Raw genomic sequence first — 23,053 nt, 5'->3', positions numbered from 1 at the left:
CTCAGCTGGTACATCACCCTCCAGAGTCTCCCCACCCTCCCCCTGTGCGCTGGGACCAGATGAATAAGCCCTCGGGCGCCCCTTTGTCCCTGGGAGCCCCCCTCCCCCCCCCCACCAAGGACCTTCACTTCCCACTGAAGAAAGCCCACGTTATCAGTGTTGTCTTTCCAGCAGGTGCACAGTCTAGTTTTATCCTAGCTTTCCACCAGCCCCACCTCTGCCCACCCCCGCGTGCACGCACACTTGTGCACGTGTGCACACACGCGCGCTCCCTTAAGAGACCCTCCACTTCGGTCACTTGAGGTACTACTCATGGCTGCCCACGCACGTCTCTCGTTCCTCCTCGTCACATTAGCTCCGCGCCACCGTTTCTTCCTCGTCCCTGCACCACAGCCACCTGCTTAAAAAAACCTTCCTCGCGTTCAGTGCCCGCTCTGAAGTCACCCCTCCCCTGAAGCCTCGTGCACAGCACCAGTCTCTGAGAAAATCCCCCGGTCCCGTGATCTTGTCACTTACATAACACCCTGTGCCCTGCACTTATGTGCCGATGCATCCTGTCACCTCCCACCCCCGGTAGGAAGGTGGTTGAGATCCTGCCTTTATGTGTGACTCCCTCCGAGGAGGGACCGAGGCAGCACCTACTTAGTAGGCCCACTAAACACACGTGGGATGACGGACCAAGCGGCCTCTCCTGGCCTGGCGCACGTTTTCCCAACACCAAGCACAGGACTTTACATTCATCCCTGTTTAATTTCGTTAGGTCTGTTTGGACCCAGCACCCCATCCTATATAAATCATTTTGAACTCGAATACCTCACGCAGCGTGTATTAACTATCCTGGCTGGGGGTCATCTGGATTCTCCCCAGTGTTTCATCAAAGGCATGAATAAACATGTTTCGCAAAGCCAGGGCTCAGGACAGAGCCCTGTGGCCCAGCCCTGGGGACATCCCGCCGGAAAACCCTGAGGGGTGAAGTGTGGCCCCCTACACTCTGGGCAAGGTAATTCGTCCCGCTCCGAATTCATCTTGCCGAAAAATCCTTCGTACCACAAGTAACGCAACTCTTTGAGATTTCAACATTTCCTGGCTGGCACATGGGAGCTCTCAATTCCTTCAACCCAGCCGGAAGCTCAGGACTGACGTCCGCTGAGAAGGGTTCTGGCTTGAGTGATGAACTTCCAAATACATCCCAGCAGTCTCTGCTCCCCAGCAGGGGCCTCCCGAGCAGGTGTGCAAGGCGAGGACAGGTCAGGGGAGGCGTAACCCAGGTAAGTGAGAGGGAGGGAGGGGGAGAAAAGCAGTGGGATGGTCAGCCTCTCTCCTTCCCAGGTCCTGCCTCATTTCACTGTCCTACCAGGCGAACCTACCAAACACACGTGCCGTCTCCTGTCCCCGCACCCCTTTCTTTGAAATGTAATTACTGAGCCAATGATACTCCCTTCTCCTTCCAGGCCTTGGCTGCCCTGCGAGCCTGCGGCCTGGATTTGCTGTTCCAGCACCGCCCCAAGCACCAGCCTCTTACAGAGGCCCCAAGGAGATTCACCAGCGGAGGTCTGCACGCCCTGTGCGCCCCTCTCCACACACGCTATCAGGGAGTCACGCACTCTCGGGCCGGAGGAGAACTTCAGATGTCCTCTTGTCTATCCTGGGTCCCAGCCAAAGCTGCACCAAAAGCGAGGGAGGCCATTCTCTTAAAAATCTACTCATTTATTCAGCAATCACGTCCAACCTACTATGTGACGGGCACTGTTCTAAGCACTTGACGCAAATATGAACTCATTGAATCCTCTAACAACCCAATCGTGTAGGTACTCTTACTGTTTCTATTTTTACAGATGGGAAAACCAAGGCACAGAGAGGTCACAAGCTAGTAACTGGTAGAGTCAGGACTCGAACCCAGCTGTGTGGCTCCTGCGTGTGTATTCTTAACCCTTATGCCACGTCGTTGTCTCTCTGGGAGGTGACGTGAAGCCTGCAATCCGATCTTCATTCAAAAGGGTGTGTTGAATTAATACTGTGCTGATCGTAGGCTACTAGGGCCAATGATGAGGATTCTTAGAGCTTACCGCTTAGTTGAAGAGATAAGGGAGCGTGCTTTAAAAAGAAAGCTGGGGCGCCTGGGTGGCTCAGTTGGTTAAGCGTCTGACTTCAGCTCAGGTCATGATCTCACGGTCCGTGAGTTCGAGCCCCGCATCAGGCTCTGTGCTAACAAACAGCTCAGAGCCTGGAGCCTGCTTCAGATTCTTTATCTCTCTCTCTCTCTCTCTCTCTCTCCCCCTCCCCTGCTCATGCTCTGCCTCTCTCTGTCTCTCAAAAATAAGTAAATGTTAAAAAAGCATGGTAGAATTGCAAAACATTTTCCTTATGACCATTACACAGACCAGGATCTTTTTTATGCATCTTCCGGCCTTCAGGGGAAGTCTTAGCTGTGTTCATAGATGCCAATATCCCCTTCTTTGCACTCCCTCTGCCGCCTCCCATTAGGCAAAGAGAACACCAGAACTTTCTTACAGAAGACACGCTCAGGGATGTTACAATTTTTCACAATATCCACGTAACAAATATTAATACCCATGCCACCATGACTTTATATCCATGGGATGTTTTCATGTTCCAAGGAAGCTTCATAATTTTTTTTTTTCCATCACACATGATCTTACTTCCTTCTCAAATGAACCCTCTAAGGTAGGTAAAGCGGGCACAAGCTTTACAGACGGAGGTACCAACCAGGACCTTAAAGCTACTTACTGACTGTGGACCCGGAACTCAGGTTTCGTGGTTTATCCGTCCACACAGCATCCCTGTTGGCCTGTCCCAAATGTGGTGCTCAGAAAAGGAAACCCAAGGGGGAACCGAGGGCAGAGGGTGGCCTGTTGCTACCACTGCCTTCAAATTCTACCACCTGATTCCAGTGATATTTGCAGGCTTTCACTCACCCCTTCCTTAGACACAGAAGGAAGGGCTTATGGGAAAAATTGTAATTCTGCGTGTTTTGTAACTACATGCGGGGAAAAAAAGCACAGCTTCCCTATTCACTATGGGGGAGCGTTTCCGAGCCAGCAAGGGTGGCTGCAAGCAGTGACTCTTGGTGGCACAGTCTGTGGAATTGGCTGCCCTGGGGCTAAGATGTTTGAGAAACTTTTTGATTCTATTATTTTTTTTCTTGTAACCTCTTTATTCTTTTTTTAATGTTTATTTTATTTTTGAGACAAAGACAGAGTGCAAGAGGGGGAGGGGAATAGAGAAAGGGAGGCAGAATCCGAAGTAGGCTGCCTGATGGGGGGCTCGAACTCACGAACCGTGAGATTGCCACCTAAGCCAGAGTCTGACGCTTCACTGACTGAGCCACGCGGGTGCCCCTAACTCATTTATTCTTTGAGAAACACTACAAACAGTTGCACCTAATGGCTCATGTTTTATTTCACTGATACCGTTTTCCTACAGAAACGGGGGGTGTGTGTTCGCCCCATGACTTTCCCTCCAAACCCACCTGCCGCTCTGAATCACGCTCCAAAGCATGAAGGGGAATTAAAAATCACTGAAAACATTCTTTGTGTTTGCGAAGCAGGTTTCGTTTTCATCGGGAAGAACATCTCCAGCCACGAGGTGTGTAAGTCCCCAGGGAATGAGCGTGAGCGGCACAGGTAAGTGTTCTTCCCCAGGCTTCACACCTTTGCCAGCGTGAAAGACACGGTCTTGCTTCCAGACCCAGTTCATGGATCATCTCGTCTCCTCTGGAAGTCCTGTAAGACCCCAAGGCACACGGACGGTGTTCACGACACATTCCTAACTCTTCTCATTCCCGGCACATGGGGGCACATGGGAGGATCGCTCTTCCCCAGTCCTGGGGTTGAGTGTGGCTGTACGGCCAGAGCCAGGGCCGGTGCCAGTCCTCCAGAACTTTCCTTCCCTCTGCCAGGACAACTGACAATGTTCCATATGGAAGTTGCTCTGTCAGCCCGGGTCGCAGAGGGAGGACAAGGACACGGAGCAGAACCCCCAGCCCAACTCTTTTCTTTTTTTTTTTTTTAATGTTTATTCATTTTTGAAAGACAGAGAGAGACAGAGAAAGCACAAGCAGGGGTGGGCAGACAGAGAGGGGGACACAGAATCGGAAGCAGGCTCCAGGCTCTGAGCCGTCAGCACAGAGCCCGACGCGGGGCTCGAACTCATGAACCGCGAGATCATGACCTGAGCTGAAGTCGGACGCTCAACCGACTGGGCCACCCAGGCGCCCCTACCCCCACCCCAACGCCTAACCGACACGTAGCGTGAGAGAAAGAAACCTTTGCTGTCTTCAGCCGCTAAGACCGTGGAATTGCACTTTACAGACACACACTAGCCTGTCCTGACCATTACCTGTCATCACGTGTGACACCAAACTGCTTACTCACTGCCTTTACAGAGCCAATCAAACAGTTTTGTATCATTTCTTCCATCTCTGCACCCTCTCCACTTCCAAACTCTATGGATCTTGAGAGCAGGTATTGCGTCTTGTTAATTTCCATTTGGTAGCCACTCAAAACATGTCCCCAACTCAGTGAATAAAGGGATGAATAATGAACAGGTAGTTGATAACAGAATATCAAATGACATCATATAAAATGCAATTTTATCATCTTGTTGGCACAATCCTTTCTGAATGTGGAGTTGATCCTGGATAACCTTAAGTGGCTCCTCCCAGCCAGCTAATACCACACTTATCTCATTGGAAAGAGACCAGACCAGGGGGAGATAATCTTTATAGCTCCATGGCAATGTCCCATGGCACCCTATGGACCTCGTCTCCCAACTGTGGCTCTGACCAGAAAGAAATGTGGCTGCGATCCACCCCGATGTGGGTCTTGCCACCCGAGAGGCAGGAAATTGGTCACACAACAGATATCAACAAATATTCACTGGTAATTCACTCAAGGGCAGTGACAGAGGCGGTATTGTCCCAATGTGGCTTGCAATAACCAAGGATTCACCCTGCCAATCCCCAAGTCCCCTGCCCCTAGAACGGACAGCAAGTTGCCCGCTGTAGTGAGCTACACGGCACCCTCCAAGATCTGATCACTCCATGGTCTCTGGAACCTGGGAATGTTACCTCATTTAGTAAAAGGGTATTGATTCTGAGATGGGGAAATTCCCCTGGATTATCAGTGTGGGTCCTAAATCCAATGACACATGTCCTTACGAGAGACACACAGAGGAGAAGGTAACGTGAACGTGAGGCAAAGATTGCAGTGGCCACAAGCCAAGGAAGCCGGCGCCTGCCAGGAGCTGGAAGAGGCGGGGAACAGACTCCCCGGAGCCTCCTTAGGGAATGTGGCCCTGGGACACCAATTGCAGCCATCTGGCCTCCAGAACCCAGAGGATACATCCCTGTTGTTCTAAGCCACCTCGTTTGCAGCCACGTTGTGGCAGTCCCAGCAAACTCTTCTATCTGCCATCTCCACGGGCTCTAGACCCCCACGTGGGCAGCACTCGGGCGCTTTGCTGTCGCCTGGGCGTCGGCAGCTCTCGGGGCCTCCCATTCATCGCCCCTGAAAACACAGGGGCTTGGAACCCGGTTCTTCTCCCGCATACTTCACTTCAGGGGAGGGGAGGGGATTTGGGCACGACTGGGAAACAGGGGCCAGGGGCTCTCCCAGGAAGACCCCTCGAGGGAGGCTAGGAGAACAAGGGAATAGCACTGCACCTGGGGGGGTTGGGCCTCCAAGCCCCCCCCCCCCCCCAATCTCTGTGCTCCTGGGTTAGAACAATGACAATAAAAGCTGTTCCTGTCCCTGTCCCTCCCAGAGTTAATGGTGCTTGCTGGGTATGACCTAGGAAACTGAGCACCGCTGCCTGCACGTAGACCATACACAGAACTGGGGAGGCAAGAAAGGAATTACGAGCTGATTTCAACACACGGATGTGCAGTGCCCCGTACAAGGGAAGTTCCTGCGCCGAGCACCCAGAGTCCTTTGGCGGAGGTCTGATTTTGCCACTAACTGATTTTTTTTTTTTAGTGTTTATTTTATTTTTGAGAGACAGAGAGAGACAGCATGAGCGGGAGAGGGCACAGAGAGAGAGAGAGGGGGAGACCCAGAATATGAGGCAGGCTCCAGGCTCTGAGCTGTCAGCCCAGAGCCCCATGTGGGGCTCGAATTCACAGACCGCGAGATCATGACCTGAGCCGAAGTCAGTCGATTAACCAACTGAGCCACCCAGGTGCCCCGCCACTAACTGATTTTAAGCATGACCATCGGTCAAGCATTTCTGTTTAGTTTCCTCATGTTTAAAATGGACGGAATAGGGACACCTGGGTGGCTCAGTCGGTTAAGCGTCTGACAAGATCAAGTCACGATCTTGTGGTTTTGTGGGTTCAAGCCCCGCGCTGGGTTCTGCACTGGCAGCGTGAAGCCTGCTTGGGATTCTCTTTCTCTCCCCCTGTGTCTGCCCCTCCCCCACTCACACTGTCTCTCTCTCTCTCTCTCTCTGAAAATTCACTGTCTCTCTCTCTCTCTCTCTGAAAATAAAGGTTAAAAAATTAAAAAAAAAAAAACTAAAATGAATGGAACGGGAGAGATTGCTAACATTCCTTCTTGCTCTCAAAACCCTAAGCCCTAAAACTGAATTTTTATTTAAACTTCCTTTTTTTTTTGGCCATAGACGCTTAGGCTAGTTTCACCCAGAGATACAGCTGGAACCTTTCGCAAATCTTTCCGATATGTAGCAAGGTCTCAGAGTAAATCTCGGCCCGACCTTTAAGGCCCCGGGCCTAGCCACCTGGCCTCCATTGTATGCTGGCCCTGAGCTGAAGGAGTGGCCAGGCCGAGGGGCCTGTGGTCTCCCCGTGAGCACACAGGCACTGTGGGGGCGGTCAGAGCCTCTCCAGTGCAGGACAAAGAACAGGGGCCAATGGGCGGCCTGGCTCTTCCAGACTACCGTCACCTTCTAGACATAACTGAACCACACCGACGAAAACAGATGTGGTGGGTCTTTATGAGGACTAAAAAAAGATAAACTTAGGCAAAACCTCTGTATTTTAGTAGGCACCCCCACACTGACATCGATGTGGTTGCTCAGAACTTCTCCCTGATCCATCAAAACATACCTCAAGAGCAAGACGAGCCAGAGACCCAAAGCCGGGGAATGTATTTTGCGGGGGGAGGGGGGGGTGACGTGGGGGCCACCCCCTCATGCTGGCAGAGCTGTCCCTTTAGCTCATGTGCTGGGCAAGGGTCTGCAGGGGAGGCCCCGAGGGTGCCTGAAGCCCTGGGTGTCATATTGTGACACGTAAATTCTTAGTGACCTCTGCTGTGGGTGCTGGGCTTTCGTAATAGCAGCCACAAGCTCAGCTTCCTGTTTCTGTTGTGCTGTGTCGCTGGGTCCGGCCGGGGCGATGCACATGCTCGGCTGCTGCTGGGCCCACCTCGCCTGTCCCTGCACTGCCCTGGGCCAAAGGTAAACGCTGGTTTTCTAGAACATGCACACACTGTGCGGCCACAACAGCCACAGTGGGAAGAATGAGAGGGGTTGCAGGTAGAGGTGTGAATGGACAAGGAGGTTTTTTGTGAGCCTGGTTATTCCCAGAAGCCTTTTCTTTTTTTTCTTTTCTTTTTTCTTTTCTTTTCTTTTCTTTTCTTTTCTTTTCTTTTCTTTTTCTTTTCTTTCCCTTCCCTTCTTTCTTTTCTTTCTTTCTTTCTTTTTCTTTCTTTCTTTCTCTTTTTTTTCTTTAAAGTTTATTCATTTTTGAGAGAGACAGAGCGTGAGCAGGGGAGGGGCAGAGAGAGAGAGGGAGACACAGCATCTGAAGCAGGCTCCGGGCACAGAGCCCGACGCGGGGCTCAAACTCACAAACCGTGAGATCATGACCTGAGCCAAAGTCAGACGCTTCACAGAGTGAGCCACCCAGGTGCCCTGTCCCAGAGGCCTCTTTCTGTCGGGGAAGGAAAGAGGGCCGTGGGGGTGACTTCGGGTGAGCCTGACCAAAGGCATTCCCCTGGGGCCCGCAGCCCGTTTCATATGGATTTCCTCAGCAAGAGTGTGCAGGTGCAGGCCTGGGGCACAGCACGCTCGTCACCGGGTTGAAATCCCCATGGCTGAGCACCCCCAGGGCCGCCAGGAGGCTGCACCTTTGTGGGGGGATCCCCGGCAGAGGAAGCAAGTTTTCTCTGGCTCCCATTAGAGAGGCTGCCTTTGAACTCCTACACACCTGAGACCTTACCAAGACACTATCTTGAATTTTTTTTTTATGTTATGTCATGTGTGTACGTCTTGTTTCCCCAAATAGAAGAGAGCTCCTTTAAGGCGGGAACTGTAACTTACATTTCTCTGTAACCCCATCCTGTCCCCCAACTGCAAATACCTTTATCTCGCTTTATCCTCCAGGAACGAACGGCAGGTGGTTCCCCAGACACACCATGCTGTTTCGAGCACCAAACACTTTGCTCTTGTCACTTCCTCTCACTGGAACACTTGTCCCAATTTTGTGCACCAAGACTCCTACTCATGTCTCAAGACTCAACTTAGAAACGGTCTGTCACAGGAAGTCCCCCTGAATTCAGGCCAGGTGCGTTGCCTCTCCTGGGTGCTTGGGAGCTCAAACCTCAGTTCTGCACTGTTGGGTGCTCGCCCTGCCCCCAGACCTGAGTTCTGCAAGGCTGGGCGGGGTGAGGCGTTTATCTTTGTGCCCCCGGTGCCTGGCCTAATTAAAGAGCGAGGGTGTGGTGTCCTGTGAATTGGTAGGGATCGATTACAGAACATCCAGTCTGGGAAAGAGCTGTGATTGCTACCCCGAGGCCAGGAGGGTGGTCCTGATATGGCACAAGCAGGTTCCAAACAAAAGGCTGGGGACGTCTGGCGATGCAGACACTTAGTTTCTTGGCTGGAGAGAATGTCGGACTCCGGTGTTCGGAATTTCTCAGTGCTTCCAGCCTGGGGGCCCCAACACTATCCATTAAGGATGGGCTCTGATGGCATCTCAGAAAGGTCTCCTACACGTCCTACACATCCACATCACCTTCCCAGGGAGCCACTGGAGCTGTGATGCAGTGGCTAGAGCCCCTTCTCCCAGAAAAGGATGTGACCCATCCAAATGAGCCTTTACAGGGGAGCCTCGCAGGCTCAGCCGTCATTGTCCACAATCCCCCGGAAGACAGGTATCCAGGAGGCCCCCAAAGGAAGAAGATGGGGCGTTCACTGCCCAAACGACCAGGGTACAAGGGCAGTGTCCTCGCCGGTCTGACTCAGGTAGATCCATTCAGGAGGTGAGCTCCTGGAGAGCCTCAGGGCAGTAAGGTTGATGGCGGCCACCAAGCCCTAGCACTGTGTCCGCAGTATCGTTTGTCCTCTTTTGCACACAGAGATAAAAATGTCTGTATGATACCCCGAAGGCCGAACATGAAGTGGTATCGCTTTTGTGATGAAACTGACGATCGTACTTCTCAAGGCTTAGGCTGCACTCCTCCCCAGATGAGAGAAGCATTGCTGTTGGCTTTCCAAAGGTCCAACAGCAACCTCAGTGTCTCGGCTTCCTCCCTTATGATGGGGGGGGGGCGGGGGGGAAGGGGTGAAGGGGCACGGAGGGGGGACAGCGAGAGATGGTTTCATTCCACCCACAGCCTTGAGATGTTTCAATTGTAGTGAGTGGAGTAGGGCTGGTCAAGCTGGCTGCAAACCTAAAACTAATACTAGAGGAAGGCAGGGCTGCCTTCAGACTTCTCTGGAACCAAAATGCTTTCCCCTGTGGCCCTGATAAGATTACCGGGCTGCTGAGCCGCCAGCGTTCAGATTTCCCACGGAACCGCTCGCCTTGCCCAGAGGAGGCTCCCTGCGGATCAGGCTCTGAAACCTGACTCCCTCCCAGGAATGCACACTCACCCCTCCTGTGATCGGGCCTGGGCCCTTTCAGTTCGACTGCCCCAAGTTCCCGCTGTCACTGCAGCCCCTTGAATGAAAGGTGTCAGCTAAGTGGAAGCCAGTGTAACTTTGTGGGTCCCACAGAGCACCTGGGAGCCAGAGAGAAATGTGGGGCTATGGGGGCATGCCCACAAGTCCTCCCAGCTAAACTCCAGCTTCCAGAGGCCATGCGGTCCCTGATTATGACCCATAAACTCCAGCCAGCAGCCAACATATGGCTCAGTGAGAGGGGGAGTCCAAAACCAGCAAAGGCTGTTGGTGAAATTGTGGTTAAAAAAAAATTTAATGAAATAAAAAAAAAAAATCAGTGAAAAAGCAGGTTACAAACGGAATACGTTAAATACACAGGCACTGGGGCGCCTGGGTGGCTCAGTTGGTTGGGCGGCCGACTTCGGCTCAGGTCATGATCTTGAGGTCCGTGAGTTCAAGCCCCGCGTCGGGCTCTGTGCTGACAGCTCAGAGCCCGGAGCCTGTTTCAGATTCTGTGTCTCCCTCTCTCTGACCCTCCCCCGTTCATGCTCTGTCTCTCTCTGTCTCAAAAATAAATAAATAAAGGTTAAAAATATATATATATACAGGCACACACACACGTACACACACACTCTGTACCTCCCTCTTTCTCTCGTCATCGTGCTACTGACAGTCTGCAAGGATAAAAGATATGACAGCCCCACAGGTAACATTTCAAACACAAGCTTTAGTATGCAATAAATGCTCAGTAAATACGGAATAAATGGACGAATAACCAAGAATACCTGGGAAGGACGTGGAGTTGCCTCAGAGAAAAGGGCTCATTAACTGTCTCCATCGAAATTAGAAATCCATTGTTTGCTCAGTGGCAATAAACTTTAATGGTCCCAGACGAAATCTTTCATTTGTTCAACGAAATAGACATATGGCCGTGGGAGATAAGTTTAATTTTCCCGTGTCTACTATTAGTTGAACACGTGAAGCATTTAGTCTGTAAAAATTAAACTTTTTGCAAGCACTCTCAGGCTATTTGATAGGGCCTGCAACTTATACTTAAACAACTAAGGATATTAATTTAACGTAGATGTCCTAAGTCTCCAGCTCTTTCTTTACTATATAATTCTCTCTTCTGGGCTCCTATCCACAGTGATGTCACCTATGATCTCTTCTAAAAATGAATCGCATTTGCATCTTGGGAGGCCTGTATTTCTCATGGAGTGCTGGGCATCCCAAAACCAATATACCTGAACCTTGCTTTAAAAAAAAAAAATCCCATGGGGGCACCTGGGTGGCTCAGGCAGTTAGGCATCCGACTTCGGTTCAGGTCATGATCTCGAGGTTTGTGAGTTCGAGCCCCGTGTCAGGATCTGCACTGACAGCTCAGAGCCTGGAGCCTGCTTCCGATTCTGTCTCCCTCTCTCTCTCTCCCTCTGCCTCACTCCTGCTCATAGTCTGTCTCTGTCTCTCAAAAATAAATAAATGTAAAAAAAAAAAAATAAAGTAAAACAAATAAGATTAAATTACAAAATCCGATCTCTCTCCCATCATCGATCATTTATTTATTTCCTCGTTCAAAAACCTTTTACGGTCTGCTGGGCCTTCCAGGGAGAGGGCCAGGTGGGCAGGCAATTCCAAGTCGACTTAGGACTCTAATGCAGCTTGAACAAAGTGCTCTGAGAGCGAGGTCGACGACCCTGGGGGCATCTGGGAAGGCTTCCCAAGGCGGAGACACTGGAGCCGCGGACAGAGAGGTCAAGGAGTTCCCTGTGGCTGTTAATTCATTTCCCAAGCAAACTTCTCTTGAGAAATGAGATGATTATACTTCTAGGCACTGTGCTAACTGAGCTCACACACCAGCCGTCAATTCTCATTTCTCCTTCAACACGGGGTCTTCACTCCTGCATCGTTTCCATCCTTTTTGTCTCTCGAAGTCAGACTCTGGGCGCGGACCCTCAGAGAAGCTTCTCGGCCTACTTCCCCTGCTCACTCAATGAACTGGCATTTCTGCCAACTCATCCCTGCAACCTCCCGGCCGCCATCTTACTAAATGCCCGGCAGTTTCCTACTGTCCATGGAGCAGAACCCGGGGCCATCCACTACCTGGCCTTTGAGGCCTGCAGCTGGCCTCTGTCTGATTTAGAAAAAGGCACCCCTTGGGGGCACAGCGAGACAAGGAGACTTTGTGGGAAGAAAAAGTAACCCCTTCCTCCAGATGGCTTGGATTCCAGCTCCCACTCACCCACTTGGCCAGCATCCACTATACTTGGAGGCCCTGTGGTTTTTATCTTATTACTTTCATTTTTTTTTTTTTTTCTCTCACTGCTTCCCTACCTTCCTCTCCAGCCAACTGGCCTACTTTCCTGAACAAAGCTGGCATGTTCTCCCTGTACCCATTCCTTATGCCTTCTCCTCCTCACCACCCACCCTTCTTTCAGGGCTTCTGTCAAGTCTCACCTCGAAATATCGGAATACTGTAGCACTTATGATCTGCGGTAGTCATTCATTTGGCATTCACCCATCTGAAAATTGCGTCCACGACGGGGTCTAGTAAGTCCCATCTCCCCTACCGGACTGCGTGTGAGCTTTTCAAACCCATCTTTATCTTGTTTATTCCAGAGGGCTTAACGAGGGCTGAAGTAATGATTGAGACTGTCGATAATGGGAACGGTGACTGAAAAAAAGAAAAGGTTCGCCAAAGACTTCTAATAGGCAAGTGGGTTCTAGAGAATGAATGTTGAGTCAGCCCTGTTGGTCTGACTTGAATTCCTAATGCTGAGAAGTAATATAACTCAGTTTCTCCCTAAGTATAGTGGTGCCTTCAAGCTCCAAAGGGAGTCTCATCTCTCAAAAGAGGGTTTTACTCTGCGAGCTGGCAGGAGTTCCCAAACCCCACTCCTGCATACCATGACCCCCCATAAAAAGTTTACTTCCTGGTTCAGAACTGTCACTTCCCCAGCCTCTCGGTTTCCTCTTTACGTCCTTTTCCAGGGCCCCGCAGTCCAAGTTCTTTTTTCAGTCGTTTTGACAAAGAAACTTCAAAAGCAGGGCACATTGACAGACTTCCTGGCTAGCTGAGCAATTCCTCTCATCCCCCCTCACCCCCCACACCCCCCATCTTGGTGAGATTCCCCCGTCAGTAACTACACTACGCATCTCTGGAGCCGGGAGGGGGGGGGCACAGAGGGGGGGGCCCCCCCCCCCCACCCAACACCGGCCCCAAGCCACACAGGAAGTTGCTCAGGTGAGAATTTCGGGGCCTCCCTCCCCACCCCTCCCCGCACACCATTCCTTCCTCAGCTGAGGGAGAAGAGAGTGCCTCTGTGGAAGGAGTCCCTCTACCTCTTCCCAGAACAAAGTTCACACACGCATTTGGCCCTCAAGCGGCAACATGCTTTTAAGCCTAAAGCGTGCTTTGCTCTTATCCCCAGTCCATTTCTGCAAGAAATGAGCCAGGTCCTACATCATATTGAACCTCTAGCCTAGGGCCTGAGGCCCCCTATACTCTCCCAGAGGAGGGAACCCACTTTTTAACATTTTTAATGTCTATTTATTTTTGAGAGAGAGAGAGAGAGAGCACGAGTGGGTGAGGGGCAGAGAGAGAGAGGGAGACACAGAATTACAGCCACAGCGGGCTCCAGGCTCTGAGCTGTCTGCACAGAGCTTGACACGGGGCTCGAACTCACGAACCTTGAAATCACGACCTGAGTGGAAGTTGACTGAGCCACCCAGGTGCCCCCTGAGGGAACCCACTTCTCAAGCAACTTCTCTAGGAGCCTTCATTCACCCTGCCTGACCACCCAGGCGCCCCGGGGGGCCGTCTCCCTCCTCCGCCCCTGATCTGCCCTGATCTGCCCTGAGGCCGTATCGCCGGAGGGTATCCCGAGGCCGACTGTGAACACCACCTGCTGAGCTTTGCCCAGAGTTCCCTGCCACCCCTCCGCAGCCCTGATCTGCCTGAGTTTCCCTGACTTGCAAATGTTGCTACCGAGGGTCCATCCCACACTCTGCAGGCTCCCTGAAGATGATCCCTGTTCCTTGAAGACAACCGGTCGAGCTGCATGCCTGAACGCGGGATGCCTGCTCCATACAGACCCACAGCCCTGCAGAGAAGTCACAGAGGCAGGCCCAGCAGAGAGTCTAGCTTAGGACAGCCAGCCGGGGCTCCTGCACAGAGCCTGGAGCTGGGAAGAGAGACAACTGTCTGTGAGTTGATTGTCGCTGCCAGCCTCAGGAGGAACAGTTTTCGTTTTGAACATGGGTGGGAGTGGCACCCCTGGCAGGCGCACTTCCAGCGGTGAATGTGGGTGGGAATCACCTTAGAAGCCACATAACATTTGCACCTTCTCCTTTCATCGTTGTTGAAAGCCCTGTCCTGCTAAGAGTGGCTGAGGGCTGAAGGTCAGGTCTCCATTTCAAGGGGGAAATCTACGGACGCCTCCAAATGTGGCCAAGGGAGGGACCGGGGAATCCAGCGGGCATTCCTGCACAGGACAGCGGCGCCTGGACCCCACTGAGGCCGGAACGGCGCCAGGAAAGACCCACGCACAGAAGGGAGCCGCGGAGAGCCTCCCCCGGGGTGCGCCCCCCGCACGCGGCCAGCACACCTCAGACGGCGGGGACATGCAGGGGACTCGCGCGTGTACCAGAAACGGTGCCATTTCACTGCCCACGAGGGGAGCTTCTCGGAAAGTTCTGAAAGGACATGCGACAGACTGGGGCTTGACAAGCAAGAGGACTCTCTGTAAGAGGCCAGTCTGCAGTGGAAAAGGGAAGCCCACAGCCGGGCACAGAAGTGCCTCGCGTCGCCCGTTCTGTTTCCCTTTTCAGTACCCGTCCTCTCCGCAGATTCGGGGGCTTCGGCTTCCGTGCGAGTGTTCGCCCACGCGTTCGCGCGTTTACGCAGTCGGCTGCACCGCACTCTTGGATTCTGAAGCCCGGAGGTCCACACCCCCCACCTGGAGCCCCCGGGCGGGACCTTCGACCTCCCCCCCCCCCCCCACTCCGCGCGCTCCCTCTCGGGTCCCCCAGCCGCCCCGGGGGGGGGGTGTCTCCCGGGGAGCACGGGGCGCTCCGGGGCGCGTCCACCCTCCCTTGGGGGGGGCGGCCGCAGCCCCGCGCCCCCAGCCCTGCGCCCGGGGCTTTACCTCCATGGCCTCCAGGTGCCGGCTCCGCGGCGGCCGCGCTCGCTGTCCGCTCGGCTCCCCGCGCCCGCCGGGCCGGGGCTGCGGCGCGCAGGGCAAGGGGGCGGCGGCGCGCCGGCTGCCTCGCTCGGGACTGCGGGCGGCCCGGCCCTGCGCGAGAGCACGAGGGAGGGGGGGGGCGGGGGGGGGGGGGGGGGGGGAAGGGGTGGGGAGCGGGGGAGGGAGGCCGGCGATCAGGGTTTAAATTTAGACGCAAATCTAAACAGATACTGTCCCCTCCCAGGGCAGGACTCGGGCGAGGGAGCCGCGACTCCATTAATCTGCCCAAACATGGGGATGGGACAACCGCCTGGCCCCTCTTCCTCGCGAAGTTTCCGCCGGACCCCGGTCTTTGCCCGGGGCCCAGCCCTTTTCAACCTCGCCCTCCTTTCACATGCCTTTTTCTGGCTCTAAAAGTTAAAGTTGTTCTTCTATTCCTTTCCTCTCCCCTCTTTTCTGTTTCTTTTACGTGCATCCTTGTTGCTTTCTTCCTTTTTTTTTTTTTTTTTTTAAATTATTGCATTCATGTCATACCTGGGTTTCCTGGCGTTCTGGCGTGGGAGCGAGAGGACTGTGGAGGCGACTTTGCTCTCTCATGGCCCCAGACGGGAGCTGTGGCAACGCTCAGGGTGGCACCGACAGGACCACCTTTCCTATTTTCGCCTTTCTTTTCCACGTGCACGGTCACATTTTCAGGAAACCGCTATCAATCTATCCGTCTCTCATCTGTGTATAGGGCGGGGTGGGGGTGGGGGGGGTAGGGTTGGGGAGGAAGGACAAGAAATCCAAGCAAAGATTTTCATGTTCCCTGTGGTGTGAAATCTTTTTCTTTTCCCCTGATTAGACTGATGCATTGGATTCTGTGGGAATTTCAGCTCCTACAAGCTGCTTGCTAAAGGGCCTTTTCCCGTTCCTGTAAAATAGAGTAAAGGCCAAGATCCTGAACATCCGATTCCCAGAAGACCCAGCATAGCAGCCCTCCCCCAGCGCTGTCCCAGCCCTCTGGGCAGCCAAGAGGCTGGAAGATGAGGAGGCCACACCGGAGGGATGAATCTGCTACCAGCTTGTACACTGGCCACCCGCCCCAGGTGCCCCTTCTGGATCCCTCCTCCCAGGACAGAGAGAAGAGGGGACATGGGTGCAGGGATTATGAGGGGTGGGTATTGGCTGGCAGGGAGGGAGGCCTCCTGTCCTGCCCCCATGCCCAAGGCCTCACCCAGGGCACCGGGGACAGGGAGGGCCCTCTTCAGAGGCAGCGGGCCCTGTGAAGGGAAATATACAGAGAATCCCATAAAGGAAACAAGTTGAGAGTTTGCTCACACTAGGGAGAGCTGCCCTGACTCTGCTGTTCATCCCAACACCACCCCGGGGGGCTTTCAGGCCCTCCGATTGCTGCTTTGGGTACCAGTCTTAGAAACATGACCTTCTTCCTATCATAGAACCTTCTAAAGCCTGACTTTCTAAAACACTAACAGCCCGAATGCCAAAGTATTTTCTAGTTCATCAAACTGAATGGAACAACGGGGGCAAAGACCTTGATTTCAGAGACAGATTGAGGGTTGTATTCTAGCTCTGCTACTTTCTTGCTGAGTTTCCTTGGACGGGTCACTTGACCTCTCTGATCCCCGGTTTCCTCAATCTGTACAGTTTAGTAGTCACTCTGAGAAGAGTAGCTATTTTTACAATGTTTCACTTTGTGTACAAGCTCCAATCGGTAGGGACCAGATCTTTCTTTTATTTAGAGCAGGGCATTCTGGGGCCCAAGGAAAGGGTCCCCTCCCCGTTTCAGCCACACAGCTACAGATGTGAGGACTCTAGGGCAGGACTGGCAGCAGGAAAGGAGATTTCCTGGTACCTTCCAATGCATACTTGTGGCTGTGATTGTTTTCCTTTCTTCCTTTTTAAAAAACAAAAAAATTTTTTTAAATGTTTATTTATTTTTTCAGACGATGTGAGAGACAGAGTGCAAGCAGCAGAGGGGCAGACAGAGGGAGACACAGAATCTGAAGCAGGCTCCAGGCTCTAGAGCGGTCAGCCCAGAGCCTGATGCGGGGCTCGAACTCATCAACCATGAGATCATGACCTGATCTGAAATCAGACGCTTAACCGACTGAGCCGCTCTCAGCGCCCCTTCCTTTCTTCCTTTTAAAGGGGCATGGCTGAGCTGGTGACAGGAACATAGTTTCTTACCATGTCTTCTAACCCTGACTCATGGCGCCTCTTTCTGCCTCCATCTTGTCACCCTTCCTTTCGGCTCAGAAAGGGAGCCGAGGGGACTGCCCCGGCACAGGTTTCTGGCTTCAAAACAGAAGGACGGAAGTGCCTACCCAAAGGAAACCGTTAGGCCCAGATAGCATCTCAGTCACCCAAGGTAACTTGCAGCTGCACCCCACGCCCTGCCCCAGGCCTTCCCTTGCCCAGTGAGAACCCATAGCCCACAGTGCGAACAAACTCGGCCTCTGCCATGCTCCGGGGTCTCGAGATCTGCAGAGTAGAGAGCTGCTGCAGCTTTGGGCCCCAGGCAGAGACCTTCACTGGAGGCAGGAATGGAAAATGGGGAGAGAGGGGTCGGGGGGGGGGGGGGGGGGGAGCGACAGCTCTGAGCTCAGTTTCAGCAGCCATGAGTAGGGGTGGGGGGTGTGCCCCTCCTGCCCCTCCAGAAGATCCCCAGAAGCCAGAGTCACGATAGCCCGCTGGTAAACACTCTGTTTTTGCTGGGTCACCTGGGATTGTGACTTGCCGCCCTATGGGCTGGGAGAAGCTGACAGCCTAAGGGGAAGGGAAAGTGGCTCGGAGGGGGTGGTTCCCCTCCCTCTCTGGGGGGCTGGCTGTCTCATCAGGACCCACTTCCTTTACTTTCTCCCACGCCCCCTTCACACAGCCTTGCAGTCTGAACCAGCCAAGCAGTAAATAAAGGCCAGGGCACGTTGAAGAACAGAGAGCAACAGAGACACAGCCAGGGCAGGGATCCCCTAGTGGAGCCCGTATCACCACGGGCAGCCGGACGCACATGGCAGGCCCTCAACAGATATTGGGCGAGTGAGTGGACAAACGAATAAGTGAAGCAAGTAAGTAGAATCTTTGTCTTTAAATCGAAGACAAAGCCTTTTCCATAGATAGGTCTCCAAGGGGAGAAAAGACCCACTGGGAGAAACGATCATTGAAGGCCATGAGAAGTTAGGCAGTAACTTAATTTTTGAACAGAAGTGTGAAGAGCTCATTCACTCAGCTCTTAGGAAGCGGCCACAGCGTGCTGCTGGTGGTCTATTTTTAAAATGAAGAGCAGGAAGGGGCACCTGGCTGGTTGGGTTGGAAGAGCATACGACTCTTGACCTCGGGGTCATGAGTTCGAGCCCCACATGGGGTGTAGAGATTGCTTAAGTAACTAAAACTTTTAAAAAGGTTAAGAGCAAGGAACCCAACAAATATTCTTGCATGACTGCAGATAATTAACTTTAGAAAAATAGATCTTTCAGCCCTCAGTTCAGGGGATGTGGCAAAAACAAAACAACTCATTCTGCCGCAGGTGACTATCCTTGAGGAACGGAGTTGAAAACGTTGAAAGGAAAGCATTTTTTCCCTAAGGAAAAACTTAGGGTTTTTATGTGTTTACGGCGTGGCCAGGGAGGGTTTCCCAGAGGAAGACGGTAGCTGTATTTCATGTGTGAAAGGTCAGTTGAGGAGGAAGGCAGCAGGGTAGCAATGGAGCCATAGGGAAGACGTTGAAGTGTGTGGAGAACCGTCAGCAGGGATTGGAGACCTCATGAGGAAGGCTTGTGATTGGCCCTTTGGGGGTCAGGAGATTGGCTACACAGGGAAGTCGAGCAAATAAGTTGATATATCGAAGCCAGTGGGAGAGAAGTTTCTCGCTGATGGTGAAGGGAGGTACAAATATGCAAGGGGTGGTGTGGGGGGACTAGAATGAACTAGACTGGACTAGAATGAACTCTGGTGCTGGATTGGAATGGGAGGTAATGGTGTGGAGTCATGGCTTTCAGCCTGTAGATAGCTGTAAATAGCAATGCATATACCTACATGCATCTATTTCTTAGTTTGAGCCACTGAGAGAGCGTAGGAGCAGTGACACCCCAGTAGCAATCAGTGCACCCAGAGCCCAGGTCTTGGTTTCTAAATACCATTCTCCACTAAAGGAACGCAGGCTCCTTGGAGAAATGGGTGATGACAGGGCTGGGGCAGATAAAGAACAAGATGAGCCTGGAACTTGTTTTGACAGAAAATATGGAAGTTCTCAATGAATGACAGAGAGACACTAAAAAGACACCGAAGCCCGCTTACAGGAGTATCGGCTTAGGTCACGACCTCACGGTCGTGAGTTCGAGCCCCACGCCGGGTTCTGTGCTGAGCATACAGCCTGCTTGGGATTCTCTCTCTTCCCCTCCCCCCGCTCTTTGTCTTTCTCCAAATAAACTTAAAAAAAAAAATAAAAGAAGTTCATAGGTCTAAACTGATATAAACAAACAAGTGGGAGAAGAGAAGGTTCTTACCACACAATACCAATGAACAAATGTAAAACAAAGTTTAGAAGAAAACTGCCGTGTGACAATCATCATAGCTATAATTTCAGGTGAGAAACATTATGGGGTGTTAAATCCAGTGGGGGAAAAACGAGATGAGGAATGGGATTTTACATGATTTAAAAAGATCGCCCCTACAAGTTACTCATTAATTACAAAGGGGAGAGGGGCGCCTTGGTGGCTCAGTCGGTTGAGCGTCCGACTTCGGCTCAGGTCACGATCTCGCGGTCCGTGAGTTCGAGCCCCGCGTCGGGCTCTGGGCTGATGGCTCAGAGCCTGGAGCCTGCTTCCGATTCTGTGTCTCCCTCTCTGCCCCTCCCCTGTTCATGCTCTGTCTCTCTCTGTCTCAAAAATAAATAAAAAAAAAAAAAGTTAAAAAACATAAAATAATAAAAAAATAAATTACAAAGGGGAGAAAGCACCTTTACAGGGAACAACCGTAACAGACACCATATTAACCAAGTGATCAAAGTAAACATGACCGACAGTGGGGCAAACTGATATCACATGTTACCTGATGGGATACAATAGGAACATACCATCACTTCTGTGATATTCTTGCCCAAAGTGCATAAACCGAATCTAATCATGAGGAAACGTTGCAGAAGCTACGTAGGAAGACATTCCTCAAAGTGACGGGTCCATAGTCTCCAAGTGCAGTCAGAGGAAGTGCGGGGAAGGGGCCTAGGCTGAAGGAGATGGAGGTCACGTGACCACTGGTTCCATGTGTGGTTCTGGGTTGGCTGCTTTGACTATAAAGTCTATTTTTTTTTTTTTACTATAAAGTCTATCAAAGGGTTATCGTAGGCACCTGTATCAAATCATGGCCACATACACTTTAAGTATCTTACAGTGTTACCAGTCCATATAACGATACCTCAGTAAAGCTGAAAAAAAGAAATTATTAGGATAATTGGCAACACCATAAGGACTCCTGGGTGAAGGCGATGTGGGGGTCTTTGTATTAATCCTACAGCTTTTCTCAATGTTTAAAATTATTTCAAACTAAAGAAATGAAGAACAAAGGTGGTGGGGGAAGAATCGAGCTGTCCCATTTCTTTGATTTCAACTGACTCCCTATCCAGTCCCTCCGTCGTCTGTTCCTCCCCGCTCCACCCCTACCCAGACATCCACAAGGTGGCGGGGGGGGGGGGTCTACTGTCCCCTGCTTTGGAGAGAGACGATAGGCAGAGAATACCCGGTCCTCTGGCGTGACAGAGGATGGAGACAGGAAGGGGGAGATTATTCAAGTCTTTGTACAAATATCTTTCTGTGGTTGCGATAACTACATGCATCTTTGTGATTTGGAGGATTTAAAAAAAGAAGAAATCAAAGAACCAAACTGGACTGAGGGAGGGCTGTATGTACTGACAAAGCCTGCACTCGGCTCAGATGCACCTAGGAAGGGGCTGGGGGTCCAAAGCTGAGAGAAGGCCAATTAGGGATTTCCTAGGGTGGGGCAGGGGCAGCTCAGCTAGGAACGTGGTCCCATCACCAAGGCCAAGGAACAGTGTTGACAAAAACCCAAAGTGGGTGGTCTGGAGGCCCCAAAAGATTGCGACCTTCTCCTTCTGAGGCAGACCCCATGTTCTGGAATGATATTACACAGCCCTACAAGGAATCTCAAACCTTCTCAGCCTTGAAGCATCTCAAGCAGAGCACCTGAGAACCAGCCTCACCTCCAGCCGTAAACTAGAATGCCTCAAGGAGCTTTGAAAAAAAAATATCTAGGGGCGTCTGGGTGGCTCAGTCGGTTGAGCGTCTGACTTCGGCTCAGGTCATGATCTCACGGTTCTTGAGTTCGAGCCCCGCGTCGGGCTCTGTGCTGACAGCTCGGAGCCTGGAGCCTGCTCCGGATTCTGTGTCTGCCGCTCTCTCTCTGACCCATCCCCACTCATGCTCTGTCTCTCTCTGTCCTAAAAATAAATAAAACATTAAAAAAAATTTTTTAAAAATCTATTCCTGGGCCCCACCCCAGTGGACAGGGAGTGGTGCCAGGTATCAGTGTGTCTTGTAAGCTTCAGCCAAGAGGTAAATCCTGAATAGTCTAAGCCAATTATGGAAATAACATTCCTCTTGCCAGAAATTGGATTGGAGAGAAATAAGTGAGGACATGTTGGCCAATGAGATAAAAGGGGAAAATCTTTATGCTTTCTGATAAACACATAGGAAGAGAAGCTCTATAAATATTGGGTGTTTTCCTACCTAATGTTATGCCTGGGAGTGCATCGACCATTTTGCTACTATGAGGCAAAGCTGGCAAGAGCCAGAACAGAAACTCCAGGAGGAGGACGGAGTCTTTTGTTTCTTTTTTGGTCCGTGTATATTCCACATACCTAAATCAAGGCCAGGCACAAATAGGCACTCAGTGAATATTCATCAAATAAGGAACCCCAACGACTATCAAGGCACTGAACTGACCAGTTCTAGAGGGACTATCCCCTGGATTTCTTGTTACGTGAAGCAATATATTTGTTTGTGGCTCAAGCCATTGGAGCACAATATTTTGTTATAGCTGAAAGTGAGTCAGAGAGACACAAACTTAGCGTCCACGTGATTCAGATAAACACAAACTTAGAAGACAAAATCAGACATATATACCAGCGCAGGGAAAGGAGTTCCTGAAAAAATGTTCAGCAGAGATGTGGAGAAAGAGATGGGACAGAAGGGCAGAGAGAGAAGCACACACATACAGAGATAAACAGAGATGGGAGAATACGATGCCACCCCCCCAAAAAAAGTGGGAAACCTGGCTAATACCTATTGGAAACGAAAAAAATTTAGATTGAATAAATGAGATTAATCACTGTCAGAATTTGAAGTGTCTTAATTCCCATCTGAGTTTGGGGGAGCAGGTATAGATAATCATCTATTTTTCCTTATTCTTTTTTTTTTTTTTAACATTTATTCATTTTTGAGAGTCAGAGACAGAGCATGAGTGGCGTGGGGGGAGGCAGAGAGAGAGGGAGACACAGAATCAGAAGCGGGCTCCAGGCTCTGGGCGGTCAGCAAAGAATCCCGGCATGGGGCTCGAACTCACGGACCTCAAGATCATGCCCTGAGCTGAAGTCGGATGCGTAAGCAACTGAGCCACCCAGGCGCCCCTTTCCTTGTCCTTAAAAAGAAAAAGGACTGATTCCTTCTAGAAAGAAAAGTGGGTGGTAGGTACAGAATTAAAAGTACGTTTTCCTAGAATAACTGCGTATCACAATTTCTTGTAGGATATCGTTGGCATCGGTAAGTGCTGAGGCAGGTTTGCTTGTAGAGGCGTTTACTAATGTGAATCAGTATCTGGGATTGGGCAGAGCTTGTCCAAGGCTGGAGGCTTTGGCCTTAAAATAAAAATCCACATGGCCTTAAAATAAATATCCGCGATGATTCTACACGAATGAAGTAGAACGGGTTATGAGAAACGTGAGTACCCGAGTCCCGCCTACTACTCATCCCCCTCTGCTTTTTTACACGGACAACAGGCAA

General features: G+C 51.5%; 1 protein-coding gene across 3 annotated transcripts in view; it reads right to left on the bottom strand.

The window, feature by feature from the left end:
- The window catches only part of RCSD1 (RCSD domain containing 1), a 74,342-nt gene extending 58,565 nt beyond the window's left edge, over window positions 1-15,777 (bottom strand). The window contains exon 1 of one of the 3 annotated variants that reach the window (XM_049635156.1): window positions 15,576-15,777. In XM_049635156.1, coding sequence (XP_049491113.1) covers window positions 15,576-15,638 — 63 coding nt within the window. In that variant the 5' untranslated portion in view covers window positions 15,639-15,777. Of the gene's footprint in view, window positions 1-15,005; window positions 15,154-15,575 lie in introns of those variants that run through there. The other 2 variants (XM_049635154.1, XM_049635155.1) reach the window with 2 other exon arrangements.
- Window positions 15,778-23,053: the final 7,276 nt, after the last annotated feature.

The sequence above is a fragment of the Panthera uncia genome, chromosome F1 (genome assembly GCF_023721935.1).
Source record: "Panthera uncia isolate 11264 chromosome F1, Puncia_PCG_1.0, whole genome shotgun sequence".
NCBI lineage: Eukaryota > Metazoa > Chordata > Mammalia > Carnivora > Felidae > Panthera > Panthera uncia.
This window is presented reverse-complemented; position numbering and strand designations above follow the sequence as displayed.